Source organism: Sapajus apella, unplaced genomic scaffold (genome assembly GCF_009761245.1).
Source record: "Sapajus apella isolate SASKATOON/1434 unplaced genomic scaffold, GSC_monkey_1.0 scaffold1, whole genome shotgun sequence".
Taxonomy (NCBI): domain Eukaryota; kingdom Metazoa; phylum Chordata; class Mammalia; order Primates; family Cebidae; genus Sapajus; species Sapajus apella.
The window spans coordinates 46,525,717-46,552,004 of NW_022436941.1; the positions used below are offsets into that span (position 1 = coordinate 46,525,717).

At 37.8% G+C, this 26,288-nt stretch overlaps 2 protein-coding genes across 5 annotated transcripts in view; both read left to right on the plus strand.

Moving 5' to 3' along the window:
- FAM172A (family with sequence similarity 172 member A) overlaps positions 1-26,288 on the plus strand; it is a 490,654-nt gene that overhangs the window by 340,974 nt on the left and 123,392 nt on the right. The gene's annotated exons all lie outside the window — the stretch shown is intronic.
- POU5F2 (POU domain class 5, transcription factor 2) lies at positions 7,120-18,047 on the plus strand. The gene has a single exon (XM_032276495.1). It carries the CDS (start codon positions 15,303-15,305, stop codon positions 16,524-16,526), a length of 1,224 nt encoding a protein of 407 aa, XP_032132386.1. The 5' UTR covers positions 7,120-15,302; the 3' UTR covers positions 16,527-18,047.

Here is a 26,288-nt window from a genome sequence, read left to right on the forward strand (position 1 = left end):
TGAGACAATGTTTTGCTCTGTGGCCAGGCTGGAGTATTATGGCAGGATCTCTGCTCACTGCAACCTCCGCCTCCCAGGTTCAAGCGATTCTCCTGCCTTAGCTTCCAGAGTAGCTGGGACTACCGGCGCATGCCACCACACCCAGCTAATTTTTTGTATTTTAGTAGAGACGGGGTTTCGCCATTTTGGCCAGGATTATCTCGATCTCTTGACTTCATGATCCACCTGCCTCAGCCTCCCAAAGTGTTGGAATTACAGGCGTGAGCCACCATGCCCAGCCTCTGATAGGTTTTTCTTTATAAGTTACCTGGTACTTCTGTCTTATGGCCCTTAAGATTCTTTGCTTCATCTTAACTTTAGATAACCTGATGGCAATGTGCCTAGGCAATGATCTTTTTGCAATGAATCTCCTGGGTGTTCTTTGTGCTTCTTATATTTGGATGTCTAGGTTTCTCACAAGGCAGGGGAAGTTTTCCTCAATTATTTCCCCAAACATGTTTTTCAAGCTTTTAGAATTCTCTTCTTCTTCAGGAACACCAATTATTCTTAGGTTTCGTCATTTAACATAATCCCAGACTTCTTGAAGGCTTTGTTCAGATTTTTTTATTGTTTTTTCTTTGTCTTTTTTGGATTGGGTTAATTTGAAGACGTTGTATTGGGTTAATTCAAAGACGTTATCTTTGAGCTCTGAATTTCTTTCTTCTGGTTGTTCAATTCTATTGCTGAGACTTTCCAGAGCATTTCACATTTCTAAAAGTGTGTCCAAAGTTTCCTGAATTCTTGATTGTTTTTTCTTTAAGCTATATTTCCTTGAATATTTCTCCCTTCATTTCTTGTACTGTTTTTTGAATTTCCTTGTATTGGGCTTCGCCTTTCTCTGGTACCTCCCTGATTAGCTTAATAACTGACCTCCTGAATTCTTTTTCAGATAAATCAGGGCTTTCTTCTTGGTTTGGATCCATTGATGGTGAACTAGTGTGATTTTGGGGGGGTGTCGACAAGCCTTGTTTTGTCATATTACCAGAGTTAGTCTTCTGGTTCCTTCTCATTTTGGTAGGCTCTGTTCAAGGGAAGGTCTAGGGCTAAAGGCTTTCATTTAGATTCTTTTGTCCTGTGGGTGTTCCCTTGATATACTACTCTCCCCCTTTTCCTATGGATGTCGTTTCTTATGCGCCGAACTGCAGTGATTATTGTCTCTCTTCTGGGTCTAGCCACCCAGCTAGTCCACCTGGTTCTGGGCTAATACTGGGGGCTATCTGTATAGGGCCCTGTGATGTGAACTGTCTATGGGATTCTCAGCCATGGATACCAGCACCTGTTCCAATGGAGGTGGTGGTACGAGGTGTGCAATGAACTCTGTAAGTAAGGGTTCTTAGCTTTGGTGGTGTAATGCTTTATTTTTGTGCTTGTTGGCATCCTGCCAGGAGGTGGTGCTTTCCAGAGAACATCAGCTGTAGTAATATCCAGAGGGATGGGCAGTGGGCAGGGCCCTACAGCTTCCAAGATTATATGCCCTTTGCCTTCAGCTACTAAGGTCGGGAGGAAAGAACCATCAGGTGTGGCAGGGCTAGGCGTGTCTGAGCTTACACTCTCCTTGGGTGGGTCTTGCTGTGGCTGCTATGGAGCCTGAGGGTGAGATTCCCAGGTCACTGGAGTTGTGTACCTAGAAGGATTATAGCTGCCTCTGCTGAGTCATGCAGTTGTCAGGGAAGTGGGGGAAAGACCGCAGTCACACAGCTCACCCAGCTCCCACATAAATTGAAGGGCTGGTGTCACTCCCACCACGCCCCCCACAACAGCTCCAAGTCTGTGTGCAGGCGGAGGGCAAAACAGGCTTGGAAAGTTGCCCCGGGTTACTTGCCTCCCAGCTGCAAAAGAAAAGGGCTTGGTTCTTCCCTGCCTATGGAGTCTGCACATCGGATTTGCACCCTTCCCCGAGTTCTGGCCACGAGGCTTCTCACCCTGTTCAAATCGTTACAAAGTTCACCTAGAGATTTTCTTCTCTGTGGAATTTTACCCCCTACTCCTCTGGCCACCCTCCTGATGGATCCCTGTGGTGCCAGTCAGGTATGGCCTACTAGGGGACCCAGTGATCTCCCAGGGCCTTTCTGCTGCTTCCTCTACCCCTGTATTTTGCTCAGCTCTCTAAATTGACTCAACTCCAGGTAAGGTCAGAAACGTCTCCCACAAATAGACGTTCGTTTTCTGCAGTGGGGGTGTGTGTTCAGGAGTGGAGGCTCTACCTCTCCCACTTCCGCAATTGGGACACTCACAGGCTTTGGTGTATCTCCCAGGTCCTTCATGACCAGTCCACTTCCTTCAGAGCACCTGTGGTTCCTCTCAGGATTCAATCTGGAGCTAGAATTCACAATGCAAGCCTGCATGCTGCTCTGTCCAGAGCTGCAATCTAGCCCTGACTCCCATCAGCCATGATGATCATACCTCCTCTAAAGACCAATTCTCACTCTATTTGTAGTATTTTCTACTAGTAAAATTGGCCAGTTAAGGATACTGTTATTCAGAGAATGATGTCTCAGTTAAGAGGATGTATATTTATTTCATAGTTCATATTTTAATTATTTATTGTAAAGTGGCAACAGTAAATATCTGCCTCACTTACCTTGTATCAATATGAGGACAATTTGTATATTTTCAGAGGAACACTTTGAATTCATCAGAAGAAAGATACTGAAAATTCCACAGGGTTCTATATATTCCCATTAGGTATTTTAAACTTTAAGGCTATAATTTAAAACTATTATTGATTATTTTAATTCTATAGGACTGAAAAGGCATTTGCAGAAATACTGTCTTTGATTTTCCTGTTTCTATTTATAGAGAACAAATAACTTATTTATTTAGGCTTTCCTGTGTTTTCTGGGACATTGATAAGGATCACAAAATATTATATAAAAATCAGAGCCACAGAAAGATGATAGAAAATATAGTGAATAAATTAAAAGGAAAACTAATAGTTGAGAGAAAAGTATTCATAGGACATAGAAATATGGAAGCAATAAAACTGAAAAAGACATTGGGTAACAGTTAGATAAAATTAGAAATGATGTGCTGCTCCCCCAAAATATTCCATTTAATTTTTGACTGTGTATGAGGAGGTATTCTGTCAGGGTAAGAGGAAAGGAAAATATAAATGTTTGAAAACAGACAAGGTTATAGAGCATTGATATCTTCTGACTTCTTACAAGTCAGCACAGCTTGCTTTGGCTGGTGCATGAATGACAAGGTACTCTTTGCTAGATTGGTTCTACCTGGGGCTGTGTTTGGAGAGGTGCTGCTGCTAAGGCATACATACATTCAGCCCCCTCCAGATGTGCTCCCTAAGTGCCTTTGAGTTTGCCCATTCAGTCTTCATTCAGTGAGTAGTTGTTGTGTGCAAGACATTGCTCTGGGTACCAGGGATACAGCAGTGAATTGCAATGGATGAAGGTCTCACACAGAGCTTACCTTCTGGTAAGGGAGACTAACAGTAATCAAGATAAGTTAGAAAAGTATATAGGATGTCAGAAGTTTATTGTCTGTCTCCCCTATTAGAATGCAAGTTCCATGTAGGAGAAAATAAAAAGCAGGAAGGGAGGACCTGAAGAATGTGTTTCTGGAAGAGAGGGTAAGAATTTTGAGACCCATTTACCAGTCCTTTAAGATTTATGGTAACCATAAAGCAGAGTTACCAGCAAATTATTATTCCACTACTCCTGAAGTGGCTATAGGAAAGTATAGCATTTGTGCAGCACTCTAGGCATCACAGACAAGGTTACTTATATCCAGAGGTAGATGGACAGAGTCTTGTGACATCACATGCCTCCTATCTGACCTGAATGGTGAGGGTATCTTGACATGTCTTTGGCCACTTCATACCAGGCACACAGGATGGAAAGCTCTACCTTACAGTGTCATTTTTTGCATGCTATTGAGGAAAAGCCTGAACCTAGATTCACTAAAACTATGTTGTCTAAAGGCCTGATGCGTGTCAGCATATTTTCTCCCATAACTTATAACCATCACATTATTCCTTGCCCCTACTATAGCTTAGATGGGCATCTCTCTATTATTTCAGCTTTCCTAGAACACTTGATATAAATCTAGGCACTTCAAAATTAGAAAGATAACAGAATACAGTAAATGTATTAAAAAAAAAAAAAAAAAAGGAAGAAGAGGAAAGGAAAAGGAAAACAACCAAGCATTGTAGATTCTTCTGGGTTAAGAATTAAACTTGAGAAGTTCCTCTATTTAGATGGTCCTTTCTTGGGTTTGGATGTAAAGAAGGAGACCATCAGTCATATGTACCTAATTGCTAAGCCCTGTTTTCTCACCAGAATGTGAAGTCGAAATTTAGCAATTACGAGGTGAATTTGAATCGTAGACAACCTGCTAATGTAACCCTAATTTTTATTTGCTTAAATAGTCCAAATTGACTGTTTGCACTGACTAAACTTACTGAATATTTGCTAAATAGTCACTTCACTTTATTGCTGAAAATTCCTCTTGAGGATGTGACACTAAGTTATATCTCTTCTTTGTCAGTGAATAATCACTTCCTTCTAAAGATAGCAATGAAAAATCAACAGTAATTGCCTGTAGAATGTGGTGTCACTCAGAATGTGTAGACAAGTTGAGTTGTCTAATGTGTTTTTAGACACAGCTTAAATTAATTAGGTAATTGAAAATCTATACTTTGCCTTGTAAACATATCTTAAAATTCAAGGCATATTAGCATATATGATACTGTACCACTTTTGAGTATGTGTACTGCTCAAGAAGTATAGCATTCCTGTTTGCATTCAAAAGTTATTCTAATTCTTTAAGTGATGTTTTCATGAACTAAATAACACTTTTCAGACAGTTTTTATTGCTGTAGAATTAACCTTGTAGCTTTTGATTATCAGTTCCTCTATTCAGTGTTGTATGCTACCTTACAATTATTAGTTAATGTAAGGGATGAGTATTGTAAAAGTTGGCCACCAGGAACTCTGTGTTTTCAGTTTATCATTCATAATAAATAGTTGGAATCAGGAACTCTAAGGAAGTAATTAATTATAGAATCATTTAAGATTTCCTATCTAAATATAAAATCTTTATTTATATTGATTACTAGTATATATAATCATTTGCCCTGATTATATATATTTTATCAGGTCCAATTATTATCCTGTGACTCTGACTTTTTCAGTTTTCCAGTAATCACAGTGAATATAAGTAGTCTCACTCCAAAAATCTCACTTTAAAAAAATTAAAAATAGCCACCATGTTTTTTACAGCTTTCTGAACCAATTTGTGAAAAATCCTTCGAAGAATTTGGCAGTAAAGGTGGCAACTCTCCTTTTCCTGAGCTAACTCTTCTCTTTAAAGAAAAAAAATTTTTAACTAATTATTTTGGGACTGCTTTTAGGTAAATTACTGAATAATAAGAATTTGTGTTTGTACTTTATAAGTTTTGAGTTAATATGGAAATACTATTCCTTTTACTCTCCCATAGGACTATCTTTATGGCTCTTAATGCTCTGTCTGTAATGGTTGGAAAAATAAGTCAGGAACCAGTGGTACTTTAGACAGACATTTTCATCCTTTGTATCGTACATTAAGTCTTGATCTCCCTTCCTATGGCTGTCTTTGCTTCACTTGCCCTCTGTTAGTTCTGTCTGAGTCACTGCCCTTGATGGATCTCTCTATGCCTATTGATTGACTCTCTCATCTGGCTTAGTCTCTATGCCATGTCTTCCTGGCTTCCAGTCTCCCTGACCTGAAGACTCTGCCCTCCCAGCCCGTGGAATCACATCTCCCCCAGCCTACATGTTTCTGTTTAACCTTGTCTGACTGTGGTTTGCCTGGGTTCGCTTGCCCTTCACTTCCCTCTGACATGGGCTCTGTGCCTCCCTCAAGCCACAAGGCTCACGATCTGCTCTCACCTATACATTCTGTGTGCCCCTATGTACACCCGCTCAGCCTGCCCTGTCTGTCTTGTCATAGACAGACTGACAGCAAGTCACCAGTGATAAATCTGTCTGCATCCCCAAATATTCCCAAAACATACATGTTCAGAGATACTGCATTGCTTTCTAGAGGTGATTTGGAATATCTAAAATGCATCTTCTCTGGTACTAAAATGAATATTCAAAGTGAACATTAGGCACTATGCTTAAGCCAAATATTATTTATTTATAAAATCTCAAGATGTTCAGAGTTGATTATCAGCACTTTAAAAGCAGGAGTATAATTTTTTAAGTTTTTGCTATTTCATATTTCTTAAAATATAGTCTCTTTCCAAAGGAAAATAGTTCTATTTAATGATAAATTTTGAGAGGTAATTATTTTGGATTAATGACTTTGTTTGGATTAATGAGTTTGTAGGTACAAAAAATTAATTTAACTGATATTTGATGTCTAAATGTTCTTTGAGACCTTGTGCTAGCATTTCTGACCATAGTGCCTGTTAATATCCCCGTCAGCCATACATACATGACCCTAACTATTTGATATATTATACCAATAAGTGAAAATATATTTTACCAACTAGTTTATAGATGTTTTGCATAACTGCATGGCACAATCCTTGATATAATTCTATTGTATTACATAATTTCTTAATTTCTAAAGTGCTATAGAAGCAACTTGTTAAAAAAAAGTTGGGGCAAAAAAAACACCCCCTTTTAAGCTTTTTGTAGCAATGATTTCTATAAATGAGACTTTTTAAGGAGACCCTAAGTTAAAAGTTATGAGTAAGCTAAAATCAAAATCAGCATGAAGATTCTTTTGTTATTTGCTAATATTTCAGAAATTTAAAAAAGTAATGTGAAAATTTTCAGACTTTTTAAATTTTATTTACTTTTTAAAAATTCTCTTCAAAGAAATTTAGTCTTCTACTAATTTTAATATATGTGAAATAGTAGCTAGACCTCTCCTTCTCAGTTTCCAGATGGAAGGTGATTAAATTTAAAATAAGACATTGTTGGCTGTGTATGATGGCTCATGACTGTTATCCCAGCACTTTGGGAAGCAAAGGTGGGAGGATGCCTTGAGGCCAGGAATTTGAGACCAGCCTGGGCAACATAGTGAGACCCCATCTCTACAAAAAAATTAAAAAATTTAGTTAGGCAGGGTAGAGCATGCTTGTGGTCCCAGCTACCTGGGAGGCTCAAATGGACAGATCGCTTGAGGCTGGGAGGTTGAGGCTGCAGTGGACCATGAGTGTGCCACTGTAATCCAATCTGGGCAACAGAATGAGACCCATCTCAAAAATGAAATAAGACATTGTTCATTTAAGGCCACAAATATAACCAATATGTAGGAAAGCTATTGTATGTGAAATTAGAGGTACTCAGTTTGAATATTACAATAGTTTAGATTTTTGCCATATTTTTCTTATGAAGGAGTAATCACTCAGAGTTATTTGTTTTTGCTTTTCTTTAAAAACAATATCAAGCATGTAAAAATCAGCATAAGTAGCAAAGCTTAAATTTTTAGATAATCCAAATTTAATTATTCTACCAATTAGTTAATTGTCTTCATTCATCCCCCCAAAATTAGAGCCTAATTCCATGTCTTACCCCTAATTTGAGTTATTCTTGATTCTCTTGAGGCAAGAAACTAACTGTAAATATTTATTCTTGAATTCCACAGAGTTGTATTGAACACCTAATCTGTATTAGGCACCAATCTAGGCTTCAAGGGTATAAAGAGTATTAGACATGACTTCTGCTCTTAAGGAGCTCACAGTCTCCTAGAAAGAAGTCTTGTGTTTATTGCAAAGAGTCTCTTTGCTCCTAGTCAGAGAATTATCATTGTAATGGGTGGTGTGGTTGGGAGTGAGGAAGTAAAGGGCTAATGAGCTCTTTTAGAATCCACAAGTACCTCCTAGTTCACCAACATCCTTTTTTATTAGATGACACTCTAATGTCCTTGAAGAGTTAGTGCATCTTCTGAAAGTATCCACTTTTCTTCCATACTGTCATGAAAACCTGGCTTTTTACTCTAGATATTCTAAACAAGCATATGTTACTTGTCATTTCAACCTCTTTAATAGTAGTATGTGAGCATTTATCAGGAGGATCTTTGGATTTATCATGACCATGGGAAATTTGTATTTTCCCAAATATGTGGAGAATAATGGCCAGATAAATATCCACAATCACATTGTCTGTAAAATAGGTAAGACTAGTATCATCTCATTGGGTTCTATTAAGTGAAATAATTTATATAGAGTTCTTAAAACAGTACCTAGCATATGGTAAGAACTTCATAATTCCTCACTTTGCATAATTTTGATATACACGAATTTTTGTTACCATGGTTTAGTTAAATAACACCAATTCCCCAGAAAACAAGGTTCAAAGTTCAGCTTCCACAATATATTACGTGTAATTGCATTAAGCACACTTTGCCACTAGCCCTTCAGTCCACAGATCTGTATGTGAATAACAGATGCACATCATGATCAATGGCCAATCACATTACTTTTTTCAGACTCTTGTCACTGATTGGTCATATCATATCTGCTTTCAGTTCATGTACAGATGGCATTGTCTCCCATTTTACAAGAGTACATGATCAAAAGAGAGACTTGACCAACACAGATGACAGTGCAGTAAAGAAATGAAACACTGGAAATGAAATAGAAAGTGTTTATAACAAAAAAGATGAAGATGTCTCAGAGAAAGTGACACTGGCAAACCAAAAAGCAAGACAAAAAACTCTCATATTAAATGAACTCTCAGAGCTATTTCACAACATTGAAAGTGCAAAGGATAAAATGTCGAAAGCTGATTCAAACTTAAGATTGTGACATTTTTGCCCACGCATAGAAAAGATATGATTGACCATACTATAAGTGATATGATTAAAAGAAGGCAAGCACTGATCAATTGACTTTAAATAAATTTTTTTACATAGAAATAAAGCACTTTAATTCTCAATGTTTCTAATGTTTAAATTATAGCATACTAAATGAAATTAGTTGTGTTATTTTTTCTTTATTTTTCCCTGACTATAAGGATTTTTAACATTTTGACAAAAAGAAATGTAGAGGTCATAGAAAACGCATAATTTATCCTATTGATTATTATGATCCCTTTGCATGGTTTCAGCTTGTGTGGTCATTTTTATAGTTCCTCATTCTCATGCAAAGCAAGGACATCCTGTAGTTGTTATTAACAATTATTTTGTCCACCAAATCAAGTATTAACAATGTTAGGAAAACTGTTCATTGCTTTTCAGTATTTCAGAATTTAAAAACTTTGTCATTTCTTTCCTGCTTCTTGTCTTTGTGTTTTCAAAGTATCTGGGTTCTAATTCTAGTCCTGTCTTACCATAGGGTTACCCTCAGAGCCTCCTGATATATCTTACACAGAAGTACGGTATTTAAACTCCTTATTTTACTGTTCTTCAATATTCTACCCTATTCCTTCCTTCTCCTAAATCTTCTACCTTAATTCCATGCTAACCTTTTCCTTTTATTCTTTTCCCTGCTAATATCCTATTCTTCCATACTCTCCTTCAACCCCTGAAAGCCTATCAGTTCTTTAATACATTGTCTTCCTTTCAAAATGACACCTGCCCTAGAACATATCCTTAAGAGAAACTTCTTTAAATTACTGGCTTCTTCCTTATGTTTCATCTACATTTCTGTCAATCAGAAAAGACCAATGTCTTGTTTGAATTTAAATTATTACAGAAAATTCTGTGTAAGAAAAATGTAAAATTGTAGCTGGACATTGACTAGATTAGCACTTGCCAACAATGACATGATTGGCAACAAAATAAGAATTGAAAATAAATACTGTGCATTTTTTTTCACTGTATACACTTTTGTGCCTCTTAAGCCATGTGATTGTGTAGGTAAATATTTTTTTAAAAAATGAAATTTACATTAAGTAAATCATCAAAATAGAAGTCTTGCTTTCAGTTTTCCACTCACAGTTGGTTTGATGTAATTACCTCCAAGAGTTCTGAGGCTTTCAGAAGATGAAACCTTCATCTGCCTAATGTTTTCTGCACACACATAGAATGAAGAGCAGGCTGCAGGGAGCTTGAGGAATGGACTAGAGGCAGACAGATTTTGATTTGGGCATGAGTATTTTGCTCAAAGAGAGGCTGACAACCTGATTTGTTCTCTTTAAGACCTTTGAGATTATAGTAAGGTGACTGGAAGAGGATTCAGTTTAATAGGCTGACTGAATGCTGTCTGAATATTTTTCAGGTTTAAAATGCTGAAAGAAGTGTTTCATCTATATATTTAGGTAAACTTTGCTTAGAATTTTTAGTCTGTTACTACCTCTTGAATTTTCCATGGTCATTGCTGCATTTAATGTTAGTTAAAGAGTGCATTTATCAGACAAAAAAAACATCAGTGACTCTGTTTGGCTTATTTCAGTTCATAGTTTCCTAAAGAGATTCCAGGGAAATTCTCAGAAGCCTCAAACTTGTGATGGTAATAGCACCAACATCAATTAATCTGGAATCTCTTTTTAAAAAAAAAAAACAAAAAACAAACAAAAAAAAAACCAAAAAAACAAACATAATTCTCACAACACTTAAAAGAGTTATCTGCCATAAACAGAAATTCTTTTCTACTTCTCAATTTACTTCTCTAAGCCCATTTCACATCATGATTACTAGTTTCATTGGGCATAAGCTGTCATTTTTGTTAGTATATTTTACTGTGCCGTGTAATGAAAAATTTTTCGTTAAACCAGTTGTGCATCTCCTACTCTAAAATGGAAGCAGAGTGATAATTTGAATGTAGAACATAGTCACTGCACCCTGACTAGAGTAATCAATGCAAGAACATCCTTAAATCTTTTCTTCTGTAACAAGGGCAAACTCAGCTAAAAAGTTTGCTTAAATCATGCTTGGCATAACAAGAGCCTTTAAACTTTATCTATCTCTATCTGTGAATATACCTGACTCATCATCATAGTGCCTTTCAACTCAGCCCCACTCAGCTCAACTGCTCTTCCTGCCTTATACAGATATTTAAAATTCCTTAAGGCTTCTGGTGAAGGTTGCAGGGTTTTTATACTTAATATTATTTTATAGCACAGGAAGTTCATAACTCATGAATATCTCACATTTGCAAAATAAAATGGAGGGCCTTTTCTCTGTATACTCTAAGTCTGTTTTTGGTCTCTGACTGTGGTGTTTGTGTCACATTTGTGTCATAAGCATTTGTTTCTAAGCAGCAATTACATCAGAGTAAAGCCGTTTTTAAAATACTAAAAGGAAAAGCAGCAAGAAGTAATGATTTTAAAAAGTCCTTCATAATCTTAATCTGAAATTAAAGAAATCAAAGAAATCTGCTAGCAAGACTACTACATTATAGCTTTTCTCCACATATAAAAGCATCTTGTATTACTGTTATTTACAAGTGGCTGTTCTTTCACCCATGTTCTTGTCCTCTGTTATCTCCTGTACAGAATAGTGCCATTATCTATTATGAAAATTATCTTGAAAAGCAATAAATTATCCTGTTTAGTACCTACATTGATTTGATTAGCTCTGTTTCTATGTTATTACAACATAAATGTTCTTATTGTACATACTTTATTAGCTTTTCTTAATTGCATAACTTATCTTTGATGGCTCACTTTGCTTTATATAGTTTAGTAAAGATCCACACAAAGGATTGACACTTAATCATTTCAGTGTATTTCCAGGTGGTTCCCAGTGAACTAAATTGTTTTAATGTGTGATGTTAATTCTTTCACTGTGAGGAGGGAGGCATTGTTCCTTAAAGTAATCAGCTGCAAGAGTTTTCCTGGATTACTGACTTTACTCCCTGGATCCAGAGAGGGTCTTCCCAGTATCTAGTCTCTGCATCTTGTCTTCTGCTTCAGCCTTTTGTCCTGCTTATTGACTAATATGATTCTTGAGGTCCTACACCTGCTCATCCTAGTGGCAATGCCTTTACACCACAATGCCTGGTCAGTGCTAACTTTACTAGGAAATCTGCAGAGTAGGGAAGACAGTAAAGATCAGCAGCATGTAGTCTACCCTGCCCTCTCTGTCCGACTTGGATATCATTCTTAGATATTCTGGTCTGCTTTGTTGCTTTATCGCCGTCAAAAAGTTTTTTTTTTTTTTTTTTTTTTTTGAGACTCTATTATAGAAAACTAAAAGTTCTTACAGACTCGAGAAAAGCAATGTCCTCCTTTATCTCGAGTAGGAGAAGCTTTTGGGAGAGAGCATTTGGAGGAATGATGAAGCAAGGATCACCTTCCCAGCCAGTGAAATAACTGACCAACAGAATGACATAAAAGGCAGATTACTCACATCCGGATGTTTTCATGGACTTAATATACTCAGAGCACTGTGGCTAGTTCATGAATTAGCATGTTGCTTGGCACATAGGTACAAACTGAATGGTATATCTATAATATGTATGTTAGAGGTTTTATATCTCCTAGCTGGAGAACTAAGACATAAAACTCCAGCTGTTTAAGGCAGCAAATGTATGTGAGTTTAAATGGCAGTAAGTTCAGAGAGGTCACTGTGGTCCAGAGTATAGGGCAAGACTTCTCAAAACTATGAAACTTGAACCAAACCCCACAAGGATGTTGATTCTTAACTCTGCTTCCATAGTTTCCTGCTTCTTAGCATTTGTAGATCATGACCATTGGTTTTGTCTCCTTAGAACAGAGAATTCTTAAGGGAAGCCTAATAATAAAAATCCTGATACTGTCCATTTTTAAGTATTTCTGCTTAAAACAACTCTTTCAGAAAACCACCCTTGATTCCAAAGATCCTAATAATAGAAAACTTCTTAACTTCTCTTTGGGTAAGTATAGTTGTCCTGCTCTACTGTCAGTTTCTCTTCTCCCTCATTTAGATTGTAAATATATAGGGGACTGGAACCATATGTTTCTTATCCTTACTCTGTAATTCCCTATGGATAAGACTGGCCTGATTCTTACATTGTAATCTAATCACTTACTAAGAGTGAATTTTTTTCCACGTATTTGTTGAAGGTGATGGATTAGCCTTTCAAACGCCCCAGCACAAATAGCACTGGTTGTCTTGAGCATTCCCATCAACTGCCTTCCCCTGATCGCTATTCCTGTACCAACTAAATGTGCTTCTACTTCCTTTCTCTGCTAGCCCCATTTCCGTAGGACGCTGAATATACTTTTAAAGAGATGGCAAGACATCCCTTCAGAATATGGGCTTTTCTTTTTGGCAGCAGATACGCACATTGGTAGATGAGATCTGACCAAGTACAAAGAAAGCCTTAAGTGAGATCATCCAAGTAAATCTTAAAACCCATCAAGTGAATATATTGCATTACTTTTTAGTTTAGTAAATGTTTTCAGCCACTGTGTTTTAACTCAGCTTAACTATAATAAGGCTTTGCTCCCATCTGTTTGAACTCACTTTTTCTAATTCATTAAAAATAATTTCATTCAACTTTTGTTTTCAACAACTAATGAACCTTTTTCGTGTTCTTCTCTTGTGAAAATGGGCTGTTTTCAAAATATAGGCCTTAGCATACATATTGCTTTCTCTTCTTTATCCTGCTTTGTGATCCAGCTTTCATTTTGTTTGGCAGATACTGATAGCTTTGTGATTTTGAAAAAATAGCATGTAAGTGTACCTTGAGGATACCAGCAAAGTTATTCTTAAATGAACGTCTGTATATTTCAAGCTGTTTTTTATAGACCTTCGTCTTAAAATCTAATTAAAGGCAAATATGGAAGTCTTTTTACCATTAATGCTACAGAGATTCATTTATTTAACATTAAATAAATATTTCTTGACTTCCTGCTATGTTCCAGGCGCTGAAGATCTAGCAGTGAATAAGACAAGCAGTGACCCTGCTCATAGCCAGAACACATTCTAGCTGGGGTTGCAGTAGAGATACAGATGACAGATAACTAAGTGCACAGCCTGTAGCGATGGCAGCTAATTTTCTGATTATTCTTTTCCCTTTACCATTGCTTCAAGGCCATATTTGCAAACTCAACACAACACAACCTGTAGTGTTGAGTTGAATTTAGTCTCAAGCTGTTACCTTCATCTAGGAAGAGGTATTTAAGGGTCGAGGAAGATGAGGTTAGGAAGGAGATGGTAGACTTCAGATGTTTTAGGAGACCAAGGATATAAGATTTGATGCCCTATGGAGAACAGAAAAAGTCAAGAACAGCTTCTAGGTTTAAGCTTGGGTGACTGAGTTGGTGATAATGCAATTAACTAGCTCAAGAGTCTCAGAATGAGAGGCAGGTTTAGAAGTGGGGATAATGAATTTGACTTGGGGCAGTGAAAAGTACAAAACTGGAAATCTGAAGAGAAGTCAGAACTGAAATAGATTTGGCTGTTACCAGCATTTCATGTAAACTTTAAAAGAAGCAAGAAGTGTAGTCAGTATTGTCAGATATGGCAGGATGAGAATCTTTTAAAAGGCCATTGGATTTGACCTTTGGAAAATCACTGATGACTTCAAGAAGACCGATTTCAGTAGAAGTGGATGGGGACAGAGCCATGTGATGATTGGTTTACACAATGAAGGGCTATGATTGTCTAGCCAAGGTCATTGTGCTCTTCCTCCTTGGAAACTTTGAAACTGAGGTCAGGGCTTTTCTCCCTCCCTCAGCTTTCTCCACTCAGGGCCCACAACTGGACGCCTGAGCTAGGGGCATGATGGAGGAACAAATTAAGATCTTTGGGTCTCTGGTGGGACAAGGGCCCAAGGATAAAGGAGCCTGATGTTGGTGAGTCAGATATTGCAGGGAGCATCCTCAGTGGGGGACAGTAGGTCAGGCCAGTTCAGAGACCTGTCTCTAGAGGGGGAAAGAGAAAACACACATGTAGATCTCTGCTGTTTGAGGAAACTCCGGACCAAGAAGCTGGGTTAGAATGGGAAACAAAAGGACCTTTAAGGCTGGGGGAAGAAACATGGAATTAGTTAAGAAGTTCTGCCCAGTGAGGGAGTGGAATCTGGCAGAGTTTGGCAGGGGTAGAATCTGAGGTAGCAAACTGATGTTAACTAGAAACTCAAGCAGGAATACCTAGGTTTCTTAGGGCACAGGGACTGGGGATATGCAAAGAGGAACTGTTGGCAGTACTGGTGACCATAAAGATAGTAGTGAGGAGGCAGTTTATGAATTGAGGGGTCATTGCAGCAGTATCTGACATAGATATTTAATAAATATTTGTGAAGCCAAGAGGGTCAGTGGTTCCTGGGAATAGTGGGTCCTGAGTTTCTGAAGAGGCATAAGAAAATACCTAGGTTCCATTCAAGGAGAGGATGGAGGCAGTGACTAAGGGGCTTAAGACAGCTTGGAGGTGCAAATCCCCAAATGGAACTTTGTTCCTCGATGGAAGTTAGAAGTAAAGGTCAGGGTTGGGGGCTCAGTCCCTTAACCCTAGGACCTAGGAGTTCCTGCATCTACCAGATTTCCCCACCTACACACAGGCACCCTTGGCCTGTAACGCCTTCTCTGCCCACTAGGGGGCAGGGCTCGAGGGGGCTGGTGGCTGTTCTGAAGCCTCGAGGGCCTTCAGTTTCTACCAGAGCCGCTGCGGGAGCTGTCCTACCCATGGCCCGACACAGGACCTCAAACCTCTGCCCCCTTCCAGGCAGTGGTGGGGGCGGCCCCAGAGGGCCAGTGCCCCTGCGGGTTGACACTCTGACGTGGTTGAACACCCAGGCGGCCCCTGGCAGGGTGATCATCTGGCCGGCGGTCCGGCTGGGGGTCTGCCCAGGCCCTGAGGCGTGGGGGATTCCCCCGGGTCCCCTGCCACACGAATTCCGCGGCTGGATAGCACCTTGCAGAGCCTGTCTTGGAGCTGGCGAGGCAGGGACCTGGTTGCGAAACCCGTCCGAAGGCGCCCTCCTCGGGCCCTACATTGCCCTGCGGAGCATCCCGAAGTTGCCGCTGCCAGAGGACGTCTCATGCATACAGAAAGAGTTGCAGCAGCTGGCCAAGGAGCTGAGAGAGAAGAGGCTGAACCTAGGGTACTCGCAGGCCGATGTAGGGATCGCTGTGGGAGCTCTATTTGGGAAGGTGCTTAGCCAAACGACCGTCTGCCGCTTCGAGGCTCAGCAGCTAAGCCTCGCCAACATGTGGAAGCTGCGACCACTGCTGAGAAAGTGGCTGGAGGAAGTGGACGCAGAGAACCTTCTAGGCTTATGCAAAATGGAGATGATCCTGCAGCAGTCTCGCAAGTGGAGACGGGCAAGCAGGGAGCGACGAATCGGAAACAGCCTGGAGAAGTTCTTCCGGCGGTGCCCGAAGCCCACACCACAGCAAATCAGCCACATTGCTGGGTGCCTCCAGCTGCAGAAGGATGTGGTTCGAGTTTGGTTCTATAACCGCAGCAAGATGGGCAGCCGGCCAACCAATGATGCTTCCCCACGGGAGGTTGCGGGGGCTGCCGCTCTTCCATGCCCAGGGGCACCAGTGTGCTTTCCCCTGGGACTGGGGATCCCGGTGGGTGTCCCCCACTATACACCTCTCTACTCTGCAGGGGTAGCCCACCCCTCTGCCCCAGGCACCACTCTGGGCCTCCCCAGACTTTAGGGCTGAGGGACATGCCCTTCGCGGCAAGTTTGGAGAGAAAAGAAAAAGGGAAAACCCAGGAAACGTCCCTGGGGTTCATTTAAGGATTTTTAGCATTAAGATCTCATTCACTGTCTAAAGAAGTTAAGAATACATAGCAGGGAATGGGGTGTGGGAATTATTCAAGAAAAACTTGGGAGAGAAGTAACTTATTGCAGTTTTTGTGTTTTCCCTTTGTTTCTCCCTAGCATTGGTTTCAAGGTACATTACAGTATATAGATGGTTTTGATATTGTGTTTCTTTTTTTTTATTAAATATTATATCTGTTATTCCTTGTGGTTATGAGTAAACATAGGGTTTAAATTTTTTTTATAGACACAATACTAAGTGAAAAATTCGAGTCACAGAAGACTACCTTAGTATACAATTTTTAATTAAAATCAAGCAGAACTCTTTGTAAACACAAACACAAAATCCAGGATAATAGTTATCTCAAGGGGATGGCTTCAGAATGTGATAAGGAAGAAACACACAGAGCCCACCTAGAGCGCTTGCTGAAACACCTGAGCTTTCTTGGAAAATTCTTTTTTTTTCTAATTTAACTTTTCCTTTCTAGTGCCCCAGCTTCATGTCAGGATCTCAGTTCATCTCCCCACTTTATGCAGTCCCATGGGCTTATGTCCTGTCCTGCCACAGTCACTATATTCTAAACTCCTTTGTTATTGAGGTTGGCAAGCTGGACAGCCAGAGCTTTAGTGCCCGCAGTAGCTTATTCCTCCAGTTTTCAGCTCGATTTGGTTCCCTGGGAATTTCCTTTACTTTCTCTTGATATCTGGTACAGTTTTGAGAGATATTTGTAATTGTTTATCCAAACTTCCCTGGTGGCTTTTGCCATTATACATCAAATCACTCTTCTAATTTTGTCTCTGAAATTGGTCTTTTCAGTTTTCCACTTCTACTTTGGTCAGTTTTGGTCACCATATACTAAATAGAAATCATTCATCCCTTTTTGTCTTCAAATCTCCTGTCACACCCCTGCCTGTACTATTTATTGTCCTGGAATTCTATCAGTATAGATTATAACAGAGTTTATGTCTTATTTCTGGATACTAATATTGTCAATTTTTGCTTTTTTTGTAATCAGTCTGCAAAGATTTTATCTATAGATATTTTCAAAGTATAAGCTTTTTGACTCTTACTCTACTTACTACTATTTTTATTCCCTAATTAATTTTCACTTTACACTTCTAAATTTTTTCCTGATTTCTTCTGGTTTTTATCATTGCTCTTTTTAATAGTTTTTACATGAGTACTTAGTTTCTTTTTTTTTTTTTCTAGTGGGTATATAGAAAATAACTCTTGTGGGCCTGAGAGTGTAAACCAGGGGCCCAATAAGAGACTTAACTCTGATCTTCTGACCACAAGGCCAGGGCTAATTTTACTATCACACAAGTCAGGCATGACTAAGCTTTCTATTTAATCTTTTCTTCCTGAGGCTGTAGAAAATTTACCTTTACGTGTGTGTGTGTGTGTGTGTGTGTGTGTGTGTGTGTGTGTGTATGTGATAAAATGTAAAATTTGCCATTGTAATAATTTTAAGTGTAAATTCAATGACATTAGTTACATTCACAATGCCAGGCAACCATTACCACTATCCATTTCCAACATTTTTCAGTCACTCCAAACATAAACTCTTCTCATTAAGCAATAACTCCATTCCCCTACCCCTTAACCCAGTAACCTTTAATCTATATTTCTGTGAATTTGTCTGTTCTAAGCAGTTCATATTCATGGAATCATACAACATTTGACCCTTTGTTTTGGCTTATTTCACTTAGCATGTTTTCAAGTTTCATGTATGTTGTAGTATGTATCAGAACTTCATTTTTGTTTTGACAATAATATTCCATTGTATGGGTATACCACATTTTGTTTATCCATTCCTATGATGATGGGCACTTAGATTATTTTCATTAATAGCCAGCGGGCTATTGTGAATATTACTGCTATGAACATTTGTGTGTAAGAATCTGTTTGAGTATCTATTGTTTCCGTTCTCTTGGATGTATACATAGGAATGGAATTTCTGAGTCATATGGTAATTCTATGCTTAACTTTTTGGGAAACTGCAAAATTGTTTTTCATAGTGAAGACACCATTTTACATCCCCACTAGCAATGTAAAAGAGTTCCAGTTTTTCCATATCCCTGCCAACACTTGTTATTTTTTAAAAAATTATAACTATCTTGGTAGCTGTGAAGTGGTATCTCATTGTGGTTTTGATTTGTATTTCCCTAATAACTAATGATGTTGAGCATCTTTTCATGTGCTTATTGTCTATTGTGTATCTTCTTTGAAGAAATGTCTATTCAAATCCTTTGACCATTTTAAAAATTGGGTTGTTTTTTTTCTTCATAGAGTCTGGATACTAAGCCCTTATTAGATAGATGATTTGCAAATATTTTTTCTTATTCTGTGGGTTGTCCTTTCACTCTTTTGACAGTATCTTCTGATGCACACAAGTCTTTAATTTTTATTAAGTCCAGTTTATCCATTTTTTCTTTTGTTGCTTGGGCTTTTGGTATAGCCAAATGCAAAATCATGAAGATTTGCTCCTCTGTTTTCTCCTATGAATTTTACAGTTTTATTTATTAAATTTAGGTCTTTGATTAATTTCAAGTTAATTTTTGTATATGGTATGAGGTCAGGGCCCACCTTCATTCTTTTGCATGTGAATAGCCAGTTTTCCCAGCACCATTTGTTGAGAAGTTCTTTCTGAATTGAACGATATTAGCACCCTTGTCAAAAATCAGTTGACCACACACATGAAGGATTATATCTGGGCTCTCAGCTGTCTTCTGTTGGTCTATATGTCTGTCTTTATGCCAGTACCACATTGTTTTGACTATTGTAGGTTTGTAGTAAGTTTTTAAATTGGGAAATGTGAGTCTTTCAATTTTGTTCTATGCCATTGTGGGTCACTTGAACTTTCATATGAATTTTAGGATCAGTTTTTCCATTTCTGCCCAAAACACCATTGAGATTTTGATACAGAATGCATTGAACCCTCAATGTTGCTTTAGAGAGTGTTGTCATCTTAACAATTTTAAATCTTCCAATCCATGAACAAAGGATGTCTTTTCACTTATTTATGTCTTCTTTGATTTCTTTGAGCAATGTTTTATAGTTTTAGTGTATAAGCCTTTAATTTCCTTAAAGTTATTCATAGATATTTCATTCTTTTGGATACTACTGTAAATGGAATAGTTTTCTTCGTTTCCTTTTAAAATTGTTCATTGCTAATGGATAGAAAAACATCTGATTTTCTTGTGTTGGTTGTGTATCCTGCAGCTTTGCAGATTTAGTTCTAAGAAGTTTTTATGTGCATTCTTTAGGGTTTTCTACATATAAATCATGTCATCTGTGAATAAAGATAGTTTTGCTTCTTCCTTTCCAATTTGGATACCCTTTCTTTTTATTACCCAATTGCTCTATCAAAAACTTGTAGTATTATGTTGTATAAAAGCAGCAGAAGGGGACATCCTTGTCTTGTTTTTGGTCTTAGGAGAAAAACTTTCAGTCTTTTCACCACTGAGTATGATGTTAGCTGTGGCTTTTTCATATGTAGTATTACTCATATTCAAGAAGTTCCTTTTTTCTTAGGTTATTGAATGTTTTTATATGCAAGGATATGGGTTTTTGACAGTTTCTCTGGAATGAATGAAAAATGCTTAAGGGATATATGAAATCCTGTGACTATTTCATAAGATTATGCTAACTACCAGTGCTGCTACTTCTTTCCTCAGTACTACCATCACCATTGCACCAACACCTAAAGGACCTAAGCATCATTTTTCCCCCAACTCTAAGGGTGATTATTTCTCTGTTTCGAGGGAATCTCATTCTCATGACATCCTTCTAAGAGTAAATGACTCACCTGGGGTGATGAAAACAAGTTTTAAATCAGATCTTCCATAGTCCACAATATGAAGCAGCCCCAGATGTAGCTCAGCTTTCAGGAATGAACTTTTGGTGAAGTACTTGTAAAACAAAAAGTCAAGTAAATATTCATGCTGCTCTTAGATTCTTCTAACTCTTTAAAAAGTTTATTTAATTATAAACAAATTGTAACAACTTTAATTTTCAGAACATACCTATAAGCTGTATTGTTTCAGGTGGACAGTGGAGATATATCAAGATTATACATATACACTTGTATAAGATTAGCTTGAGTTCCCAGTTTATTTACTCAAGAATATAGAATCACATTGGAAATACCATGGCCACAGAGCAGGTGTAAACGAACCATATACATCAGCACAGCTTCCCATGGTCCAGCATCCTTGATGATGGTGCCCAAAATAAGGCACTGGATAAAAAGGGTGGAAATGAATTCCACACTAGTTTTTTTTATCCTTGGGGCTACGTCAGTGCTCAAGAAAAAATGTCTGCTCTTAATGCTTCCATTTAAGAGAATATTTGGTGACGTTAAGCTCCTTCTGGTTCTTGGACCAAACTCGGTGACAGTGAATCCACAACTTCATTGAGCAGAAGAATCTGAATTAGTGCCTGGGTCTCTGATCCCAGCTTACAACATCCCAGTGAGACCATTTCCTCCACACAAGCTCCTGGGACCCAGCTTAACAAATGTATGCTTTTTCTTCTTGTCAGTATCTAAAGATAGAGCACTGAGGATCCACATAAGTTAGTAAAAATGGAGCCAAACCTTAATTCCTTGGCTTTAGATTGAATAGGTGACTAGGCACTTACTATTGGATTATCCCACTAAAAGTCACATGGCACCAACTCCATTTCATCCTTTTCCTAGACAGCCCTTCTGCAGAGAGTCAGACAGTGTTGAATGTCAGGATAAACAGCTCTGATTGTGTTGTGAGCGTAAGATCTATGAAGAGGCGCTGACCCCAGCTGCTCCTTCAGTTCTTCTGCAGCGTCTACAGATGTGGAGAAGTTGTGATGGGCTCTCAATCTCAGGGAACAGCTCTTAGAGTCCACCTCAGCCCCCACATAGCTGCATCATCGACACACCCCACATAGCTGCCCCACCTGTGCTTAGTCAAAGCCTCGTATGTGTCCCTAATCAGCTTCACATAATTTACAAGATTTTCTCTTGACATGCTGTGAAAAGGGAAAAGGCTGGACCTTAGGGAAACCTTAATACTGAAGTAATTTCAGATTTTTCAGAGATTTAAGATGATAAGTAGAAACTTTAAGAATAAGATCCCTTAAACAGAAAAATAACCACCCTGAGAGTTGGGAGAACACCAAGAATGTGTTGTTAAGTAGTTAACAATGTTAAATGTTATAGAGATCAAGTAACGTAAGAAATCAACTAAGATACATTGGCCAGGCGTGGTGACTCAACGCCTGTAATCACAGCACTTTGGGAGGCCAAGGTGGGCAGACTTGAGGTCAGGAGTTCGAATCCAGTCTGGCCAACATGGTGAAACCCTGTCTCTACTAAAAATACAAAAATTAGCAGGGCATGGTGGTGCACACCTTAATCCCAGCCACTCAGGAGGCTGAGGCAGGAGAATCACAGCCTGGGCAACAAAGTGAGACTCTGTTGCCCAGTGAGATTTAAAAAGAAAAATCTCAGTGAGTTAAAAAAAAAAAAAAAAAAGAAAATCTACTAAGACATATCATTTCAATAACAAAGATGCAATTGATGCCTTTAGTAATAATTTCAGTGGCATAGTTAGTAAAGACAGATGTCAAACAACAGTCCAAAGTCTTCATATTTGTTCAGATTTTCCCCTACCTCAATTTAAAAAATAAATTTCAACTCCTGACTCCAATAGATCTTCACTGTCATTCTGAAAATGTTCCTTTGTCAAACATTTTGGTTATCTTATGTTTCCTATAGACAAGGCAAGTGTTTTTAATCTGAAGATGCTTTTCCCCTTTAGAGTATAAGCAGAATAGTGTTTTTGTACATATATGCATTTTCTTTAAAGATGGTTGATAGCCTTCATCACCTTTTCAAGGGGAATATAACTCTTATTAAGATCTACAGTTTCAGAATTTAAAAAGCACCTTCCCTTTTGCCACCTTTTTCAAATGATTTCCTTTGACAGTACCTATCTAATAGGAAATTTCTGGTTTTCTTTGAATCTGTATTTTCTAGATATCTCCAGCTCAGTGTCATATCAAGGCCCAGAATTGCATTTTACATGAGTCTTATAAGTTCAGACTAAATAATGTAGTGATTATTACCTTTCTTTTATCAATCCTTGGCACTTCAATTAAAATCTTATCATAAAGAACAATTTCTTTTTTTCCTAGAAGTTTCTTATTCACTAAGAAATCATGAGGTGTTTGGATATCTGCCCTTATTTCAAAGCATGATCTTTTTCTTGAATTAGCATCTGTTTCTATAATTTCATGTTTTTGAAATAGATATACTGTATATCCTTGCTTATTATACTAAATCTGTTTTATGGGGATTCATTTTTCAAAATAGCCACTTTTGTTTATGCGTTTCTTCTAGAAATAGCCTTGCCTACTAAACAGTATTGATTTTCTTGGCAGAATCTATTCAAGATGAATTCTCTTCAGAATGCAAAATGATGTTATCTATGTCAAACAATGTTTTTAAAGTGAAAACTACAGAGCCATTGCAATTAAATCCTACTGGAAATGTGGTACTTGACAAAGTGATTCTAAACTGAAAGAATAAAACTTAGGAAGATAGTTAAGGAAATCTTGACGGTAAAGCTTTAGGTGGCCAATTATTTAACAGTGTGTTGGTGGTGATGGGCAAAATAACAGAAACAAATATGTGACCACTCTATTTATTGGAAAGTGACTTGGTACAACCTTCATGAAAGGCTGTTAGATAATTCATGTGGAAAGCTTTTAAAATGTGCATTCCCATTGGCCCATCATCTCAACTTTTAAGAATTTTTATAAGAAAATAATTGTGTGTGGCTGGGTGCAGTGGCTCACGCCTGTAATTCCAACACTTTGGGGGACCGAGGCAGGCAGATCATGAGGTCAAGAGATCGAGACAATCCTGGCCAAAATGGTGAAACCCCTTCTCTACTAAAAATAAAAAATTAGCTGGGTGTAGTGGTGCGTGCCTATAGTCCCAGATACTCGAGAGGCTGAGGCAGGAGAATCATTTGAACCCAGGAGGTGGAGGTTGCAGTGAGCCAAGATTGCACCACTGCACTCCAACCTGGCAACAGAGTGAGATTCCATCTCGAAAAAAAAAAAAAAAAAAAAGAAAAAGTAAAAGAAAATAATTGTGTGCGTGTGTATGTGTGTGTGTATAAGGATTTAGCAAAAAGCATGGTCATGCAGCAATTTTTTTAAAATTTTAACAGAAAATTAGAAACAACCTAAATGTTTAACAAAGGATTAAGTAAATAAAATTAAACATATACAGTTATAATTATATTATAGGACCATGGTTTTTGATAGAAAGTTCAGAGTAAATTGTTGAATGAAGCAAAACAACTTATTAAACTTCATACCATTTTTAAAAGATATATTACATAGAGAAAATATCTAAATGCATATACAGGTATTGGTATTGTTGGTGATTTTTTATAGAATGTTTGCTGTATGTATTTATTATACAATTTTAAACATCCAAGATATATTTTTTAAAGGAAGGCTCTAGGAAATCTAGAGTTCCAAAAGATACTCATTCTCCTAGTCTTCTTTGTCTCTAAAATAGTTATTTCTCCTTCCAAAGCAATATTTAAAAGAGCAAATCTAACCTATTTATTTTTAGTCACATTTGTAGTTTCTGTAAAAGAAAGGCAGTTATCTAAATGGAGGAGTACAGTTTTCTAATATATTAGAAAAACATTGCCAAAAATTAAGGTTTGGGTTTTTTTAAAATTAGAGGCCCATTAATGTTAAAGAGCTGTAGTATAGCACAGTGAGTGAAGACACCTGCCATATGTCTGTTTTTCTGCACAACATGTTAATTTACAATTACAATTAGTGTGTTTATATACCTCTGTAGTTAACCCATATTTAGAATATAATGTAAGCCCAAATCATTTTCATGTTTCTGAATGTTTACTTTTCAATTTTAAAAAGCATTTGAAAATATCGAAATCCTGATTTTAACACAGTAGAATCTTCGTTGCTTGTCATTTTTGAAGAAACCAAATGAATATAAATGAGCTCTATGGATTTCTAAGTTGGAAGGCAAGGTCAGTTCCTGTGATTACATCCCCAGCCAGTTGAAAGATGAACTGTCATGAACTGAATCCACCCCAATACCCAGTGAAATCCTTAAAACAAGTCATTAGCATTATCATGGCTACACCAGTGAAGAGGAACATGACAGGAAGCTTTGGGAGAGACTACATGGTTTATCGAAGGGGCTACCTCCAGAAAACAGTCCAGCACATAAGTCTGTTGAGCTGCTATGAGGCAGAATTAGCTACTTTGGTCTTGAACCTTGGACCTAGGTTTTCCTCCTGCAGCTTCCAACAAAATGACAAAATACATACTAACTTCACTTACTGCTGTCAGCTCTTCTATTGCCAAAGACTATGGTTGGAAAAGGAAATGTTGAGGCCTTCCTGAGATTTCACTACATTTTAAAATCAATATTCTTTTTTAAAACTGTATAGCCTGAATGTCATTTCTTCTTCAAAGGAATAACTGTATTGCTTAACAAGTAGTCCTCCTTTTCCTTTCAGGATATATAATGTAGACCATCTTCTAGGACCAGGTCCAGTGGCCAGGGCGGTGTATAAGATGCATTAAGTTGATTCATTATTTTAGAATGGATGATAATGTTCCTAGATCTGCTTTAAAACTGAGTATTATTGATTCACTATTGGAAAATCTTAACATATACCCTTTTAATTGAAAGGGAATTTGTTTCTGTATGCCACCCTATTAGTTTTCTAGGACTGCCAAACAAAGTAACACAGATTGGCTTTTTTCCTTCGCTTGTAGATGGTTGTATTCTCCCTATATCTACATTGTCTTCCGTCTGCATATGTCTGTGTCCCTGTTTCCTCTTTTTATAAGTGATACTGTGTTAGGACTTACCCTAATGACCTCATTTTGACTTAAGTACCTCACTAAAGATCCTATCTCCGAATACAGTCACATTCTAAGGTACAGGAGCTTGGGACTTCAACACATAAATTTGGTAGGGGACACAGTTCACCCAATAACACCTAATAATCCTACTGTAGAGAAAAAAATAGGTGATCAGGGATAGGTTTAGAAAGGCAGAGAGACTTTGTTGTTTCCTACGAAGAAGTTAAATAAGGTGGTGTAATAGAAAGGAAAGAGTATTAGTCCACAGAGTCAAATAGTCCCAGATCTGCATTCAAATAACACCACCATTCTAGGGTTAGCTTCTCAGAAAAATTTTACAAAAAAATAAGATTTCTTTCCTCCCAACCAATAACCTTCTGGGCTGAAGAATTACAGTAACTTCTTATTTATCTGTATTTTGGGAGCAGGACAATTGAGCTCTCATCAGTAAGATAAGAGTCACACTTACGTTAGAAAGAAAATTTTGATGCTTTATGATAGAGAGATGATTCTTGAATTTCCCCAGAAAAATTGATATGTGACCTTATGAAGAAAACTGTATCTTTTCGCTAAGAATTGTCAGCCACTAATTTTATCAAGCTAATGTACACAGCAGTCAAGTGACTTTCCTTTAATTAATTGTGTTTATGAAAAGCAGAGCTAAAACAGCAGAGAACAAATTTAGACAGTGACCGTTTCCATAAACAGTTTTAATAATATTGCTAAATCCAAGTAGATGCTAAATTT